The sequence below is a fragment of the Oncorhynchus mykiss genome, chromosome 13, assembly GCF_057628025.1.
Source record: "Oncorhynchus mykiss isolate SJ-2025 chromosome 13, ASM5762802v1, whole genome shotgun sequence".
NCBI classification, from domain to species: domain Eukaryota; kingdom Metazoa; phylum Chordata; class Actinopteri; order Salmoniformes; family Salmonidae; genus Oncorhynchus; species Oncorhynchus mykiss.
The window spans coordinates 70,515,109-70,521,829 of NC_143034.1; the positions used below are offsets into that span (position 1 = coordinate 70,515,109).

General features: G+C 41.8%; 1 protein-coding gene across 1 annotated transcript; it reads right to left on the reverse strand.

Moving 5' to 3' along the window:
• Positions 1-1,533: 1,533 nt before the first annotated feature.
• Positions 1,534-5,772, reverse strand: LOC118938345 (metalloproteinase inhibitor 2). The gene is made up of 5 exons (XM_036941833.2): positions 5,432-5,772; positions 3,592-3,662; positions 2,675-2,777; positions 1,979-2,103; positions 1,534-1,832 (listed from the first exon to the last, which is right to left on the reverse strand). Exons 1-5 carry the CDS (start codon positions 5,559-5,561, stop codon positions 1,659-1,661), a joined length of 603 nt encoding a protein of 200 aa, XP_036797728.2. The 5' UTR covers positions 5,562-5,772; the 3' UTR covers positions 1,534-1,658.
• Between the last annotated feature and the right edge of the window lie 949 nt (positions 5,773-6,721).

A 6,721-nucleotide genomic window follows, 5' to 3' on the forward strand; every position in this document is an offset into this window, starting at 1 on the left:
CGCACCAGTTTGTGTCAAGAACTGCAACACTCCTGGGTTTTTAATGCTCAACAGTTTCCCGTGTGCATCAAGAATGGTCCACCACCCAACTTGACACAACTGTGGGAAGCATTGGAGTAAAAATGGGCCAGCATCCCTGTGGAACGCTTTTGACGCCTAGTAGAGTCCATGCCCACATGAATTTAGGCTGTTCTGAGGGCAAAAAAGGGGGGTGGAAATCAAAATTAGGAAGGTGTTCCTAATGTTGGGTATACTCAGCATATATATATCTACTATCTTTATGGTGTCAATTGTTGCAGTTGTGAGAGTTTCGGTTTAGACAATTTTGACTTAGCCAGCTATATGTTATCTTTCAATTGGACAGATGAACAGTACCAGTCAACACTTACTAATTCCAGGGTTTCTTTATTTTTACTATTTTCTACATTGTAGAATATTTCAGAAGACAAACTATGAAATAGCAAATATGGAATCATGTAACCAAAAAAAAGTAGCATTAAACAAATATATTTTATGAGATTCTTCAAAGTAGCCACCCTTTGCCTTGATGACAGCTTTGCATTCTCTCAACCAGCTTCATGATATATTTCAATTAACAGGTGTGCCTTAAATTAATTTGTGGAATGTCTCAATGTGTTTGAGCCAATCAGTTGTGACAAGGTAGGGGTGGTATACAGGAAAATATATTTGGTAAAAAGTCCATATTATTGCAATAACAGCTCAAGAGAAACGATAGTCCATTACTTTTAGACATGGTCAGTCAATCCGGAACAGTATTTTTATTTCACCAATAGTCTAAACCAGTTTCCTATTAGAAATTTTAAATATACGAGTATTTGCATATTACCAATTGGTGCTGAAAAGGAGGTGAATATGCATGCATTGGGGGCTCCCGGGTGGCGCAGCGGTCTAAAGGCACTACATCTGTGCTAGAGGCGTCACTACAGACCCCGGTTTGATGGCCCAGCATTGTCCAGGTTATACCGTCATTGCAGTTAAGTATTTGTTCTTACTGGCGCACCTAGTTAAATACATTACATAGCTTAGAAAAATATTCTGAATGGTTATCCATAGTCTACCCACTCAGCACAGATGTCAGTTCAATGTCTAGATATAAAGGATTGAACTACTCAAATCCAAAATTAGTTTCACTTTGATGCAACAAGTGTTGAATACATTGCCCAGTGGGTAGTGAGTCCGAGAAAATATTGAAACATTTAAGAACAAACTTAGTGACAACTTAAGAATCAAGGTTCTGAAAACTTCATCTTTGTCAGCAAGTGTGAGTGTTCTCAGCAATTTCATTCAAATGCATTCAACGTGCAGAAGGGAACCACACCTGCATTTCTTTGTCAAGGAAGACCATGTAAAAAACATTAATTCTACAATATTGTGTCCAGCTGAACACAACCCAGGCTTTAGGATGGTATTTCAGGAAAAATGTTCTAGTCAGAAACAGACACTTTTGAGTTTCAATAACACCTTTGGTTCCAGCTTAAACTGATGAATGACACAAATTAATACTTGGAGCACTATATTTGAGGAGTAGTTTATTTTTATTGCACAAGTGACCAGCTTTTAAATTGCAGGCATATTTAGCCACTGAGCAGTGAGTGGAAGGCCTGTGGAGTTACTATGGAGTAGTCAATATCCAGGAACTACTTCTTGGATGGAGTCATCCCCCTGTACCAGGCACAGGACCCATCAAAATTCATGAGACAGGCAGAGTACTTGGCCTGGGGTCCGCTTTGGCCATCGTTCAACAACCAGTCTGTCCAAAGGCACTCATCTGGGGCGCTGACGGGACAGGGGAGGGAAGAGCAGCGGATGATCTGTAGCTCAGAGCAGGGAGAGAGAAAGACCCAGATCACCAACTGATCATTACCCCAATACTATAGCTCTTGTGTTTAGCCAATGTGACAAAGTAAAAATTTAACAAGTGGTGTAAAGTAATTTTACTATAATTCCTGTCACACACCGTGCAAGCACAGCCGGTTCGGTAGCGTTGAGTCAAGCTCTTCTTTTGTGTGCCATTCAAGTCGTCCCAGAACTGAATAAAGTCACACGTGACTATATGCATCCTCCCATCAGTATTTAGGCTGCCTGAAGACAGAAGACAGTGAGTCAACAACCTGTGGGGTAAAAGTGAACCCCCAGATGCTGATATTGGATAAGTTTCCCCTTCTTTCCCCCACAAATGGTTAAGATTAGAATTGGGGAGGGTGAAACAGATCCTAGATCTGTCCCTGGGGGTAACTTTACCCTGGAGCAGGAAGACATATTGATGCAGCCTGGAACACTAGAATTTAGCATAATAAATAAGTGATGCATTAGTTGTAAACATTTATAAGCATTAAACATTTAAATTCTTAACATTAGGTATTATAAAGTGTAACTGGAAGAGCCAGACTGTATCACATCTGGCCGTGATTGGGAGACCCATAGGGCGGCACACAAGTGGCCCAGCGGCGTCAGGGTTTGGCCGTCATTGCAAACAAGAATGTTTAACTGACTTGCCTAGTTAAATAAACTTTAAATTAAAAAAGTATTTTCTGAAGCACTTGACTTGAACAAGATGAAGTCAATAGTTCAGAATAGGCCATGATGCTGCAAGCATAAGCTGAGCAGGTTAACCAGTGATAACAATGAACTTGGGTAACAGTGAGAACCACACCTGTGAAGAGATACTCCTTGTTGATTTCCAGGGTCACACCACACGAGGCTGAGGAGGATGAAGTGAAGATGGCGTGGATAACCCGGTCAGGACCTTTGAACATCTAGCCAATCACAAGGAGAACAGAGGATCTGTCAAACATCTAAATATACAGTTTAACCTTAATGACTACAGCTCTCAGGCACTAAGTCTATCCTAATTCCCTCCCTATACCCCATCCGGATGTTTGCAGATCAAAAATCTAACCTTCATTTTTATCAGGGTGTCATACAGAGACCAAGGTATTTTTTTTTTTACACAGATGCCCGAACTCCAAAAACACAAAATGTAAGCAGAAGATTCCAAAACAATTCTGAGTCGCCCTAAAGGCAACTACAAGTCACATTTAGAACATTTAAGATCGTTCCCCAAAAATATTTCAAGCAGATTCATCCAACTCAGGAGAGCCCAATGGAATATCCAGAGTTAAACACCCCTGATCTGAGAGACTAACTATAATGTCTAAAGGTCTGTAATAATGTTAGGTACAGTGAGAGTTAGTAAAAGTGCTTTATAAAAGAAAATCTGGCAATTTATCAACTAAAGTAACAAAGAGCCAGCCAACTTCCTGGTAGAGAATGCAGGGATGAGTACCAAACCCCCCCCCCCAGTAATAAAGTGCAGTGCATGATGTCACCATAGTCTAGGACTGGTAGGAACAGCAACTGAATAATGTGCTTTCCAGCAAGAGGCATTTCTACTGAAGCTCCTTTTTATATGGTGGAAGCTCCACAACTGCACTGTTTTATGCCAACCCAGATCTGCAAACACTGAAGGGGAAAGGAGAGAACTGGGGCCATCTGTCAGACTGGGGTTCAGGGGGCTTCAATGTGTCAGTGCAGGAAGGAACAACCACTTGATAAAAAGGCTGATCATACCTCGATCTGTTTGACGTCATACTTGGTGTTACCAGACACAACTTCCACACCAACCACCTTTGCCCTGATCACTGGAAGAGAGAAACGTGGTTTAACTGACAAGCCCCATTTTCCTTTCAATGGTCAGTTAGACACCGATGGTTTAAGGGCGTTATGAGATCTAAGACAACAGAACACGTCACAGACAAGATATTACAGTCTTAAAAATGTTGTGCATAAGTTCACCCTGTTTGGGCTCAACAGACAAGTCCATTATCCCTCCAGGTCCTAGATTCCTAGCTCTAGTCGTCTGCCTTTAATTCAACATGCCTAGTTTAACTAAACCCCGCCTGGTCTGCAGATGTTCAGGTGCCAACCAGGTGCTGGTAGGAAGACTGAGGCACAGACCTTATGACACCAGCTCCTCCTCCGCCCACCTGTCTGGGTAGAAGGTGCTGACAGCGACAACCTCTTCACTTCAGTCTGATTCAGAAGATATTCAAATGATTCATCCTTGCCAAACAGATGAACTACTCCTGTAAGGTTAAGTTCCCTCTATTCCACAGCTGTCTATCATTAGGACCAGTACACCACAGCTGTCTATCATTAGGACCAGTACACCACAGCTGTCTATCATTAGGACCAGTACACCACAGCTGTCTATCATTAGGACCAGTACACCACAGCTGTCTATCATTAGGACCAGTACACCACAGATGTACGCATTGCTTTTATCACTGGCATTAGTTTTTCTGCAGACATCCTGATCTAATGAAACTACAGTAGAAAAGGTTTTTACTAAAAGCTGTACCCGTTAAGGGACGTTACACTACAAAAGCCACATTTGGCAGATGTTTCAGACCTCAAGATGGCACCACAGCTGTGCAGAGAAAAGTGTGCCCTTAAGTCAAGTACAATTCAGGTTGAAAACATTCCTTTTAAGGAGCACATGAAAGAAATTAACTGTCCAAAGTAAGTGATATACAGTGGCCAAATCTTAATTTAATCCCATTGCATAAACTGCAAACTTATTTATTCAAGGTTTAAAAAGCCACCTAAAAAGTTCACTTAAATGCCAGACTTGCTTTGCACAAATGAAAAATATATATTACGCCACATAACAATACACATTGCTGCAGGACTAAGTTCCCGGTGAGAAACTGGCTCAAATTAAGTCACGGCATCTGTAGCCTACCATTATTCAATATAAATAAGTCTACACTACAACTGAGTGCCTTGGGTTAAATGTAGAAAGAGTATTAACTTGTTTGGTGTATATAATTTAGCATTCAACTGTAGGCATAATGTGTAGGCCTAGAGGCAAATATAACACTTGGTGTAGCAGGAGTCACAGCCAGTGCTACAGCCAGGGCTCTCAAACCCTGTTCCTGGAGAGCTACCCTCCTGCAGGTTCTCAATCCAAACCTAGTTGTAACATCATCAACCGGCTAATTACTAGAATCAGGTGTGCAAATTAGGGTGGGATCAAAAACCTACAGGATGGCAGCTCTCCAGGAAGAGGGTTGGAGAGCCTTGGCTGTAGCCCATCTTACTGTTCCCTACTTATGTAAATACAATGATCATGTCATGGTAATTATTAAATCCACAGAATTTAACGTTTGCATGTTGCGCATTGATAGTGTAGTAGCCCAGTGTTCGCCAACTCCAGCGTTCGAGTATACCAAACAGAACGTTGTTATATCCCCAGACAAAAACACTTGATTCAACTCATTGAGGGCCTGATGATTGTTGAATCATGTGTTCTTGTCCAGGGCTACAATAAAAATGTGTACCGTTTGAGTAACTCGAGGACCGGAGTTGAGAACCTGAGATGTCAGAAATATTGCCAAAATTGCCTTACCGACGTCTGCGTTGCAAAAAGCCTGTTGAAGATGCACAGGAGCGCATCTGCAAGCTTCTGCAATGTCTTCGATCCGCCAAAGGAACAAAACGACCAGAGTGATGAAACAACTGCTTACAGACCAAGTCATTTTGGAAAATATATCTATAGCGTAAGATAAAATGTTTACTCGAGGAGCTAAAGAACTGTTGTATTGTAAACTACACTAGAACATGCAAAGATGTTCCCAGACAGACTAACACCTAGAAGTCTGTTTTCATTCGATGTAATCAGCCCGTTTTATTGCAGGCTGTGAGCTCCTCCCACAGTCAGAACCAAGCCAGTGGTAGGCTGAGAATTCTATTAATCCAGAACCAAAGCAACTCCATTGGAAAAAAATGCCCTCCTTAAAAGGGACAATCTCAGAGCAGGCTCAATTTGCCCGGTTGCCATAAATTATCTGTCTTTCGCCTAAACAATGGTGATGAACCAGAAATATCCATTTTAGGATATGCCTGTTTGAATTCCTTTTCTTAAACACCTGGGGCAACTTTAAAGCAGGCTCAACTTGCCCTACTGCTCAGGTCAGTTCACTTGCCCTAAACCCCTCAAACTCAACTCTGGACCTCGACGTGAATCCAGCGCCACTGCATTTTTTTAATTGTTCCCCTTTCATCAGGGACTGGTTTTGACCAGGGACACCAGGTGGGTGCAATTCATTATCAGGAAGAACAGAAAACTAGCATGCTCCTGAGCACCGTGCACAACAAGAAGATGCCCCATACCCCGCTATTGGGCTACTTTTGCACATTTGTTATTGTATGAGTGAGGGAAATGCTTCAAATCGAGAGGAGTCAATGTGTTCTGAAAGATGAGACCTTGAGGATCATAATAAATACTGCTTTGATGTCATACAAGCAAACCACACACCTTGAATCCGAATGTGCACTTCACATTTCCATATTTGAAAACTCATGTCATTTACAGTGCCAAAGTTCATGAGCTCTATGTTTAATCCACAGTTACTAGTGCGACATGCATTATGCCCTGGGTTGTCCTGAACAGAAGATTTGCCATGGAACACGCACTTGAATGTACTCAAGACTCCATTCTGTGTGCACCAAAATTGCATTATGTTTGTCTGAAGTGCCCTTTGAAAGCTTCCCAGCTATGACATTTGGTTCCTTGGAAGTTGTGGGAATGTACGTTTTTGGTTTCCCATTGGTTCTGGAAACGAAACCATACTTTCCTGACCGTTATCTTTTTTTTACGGTCTGAGAATGTTAGTGAACATTTCACCTGTTCTGGGAA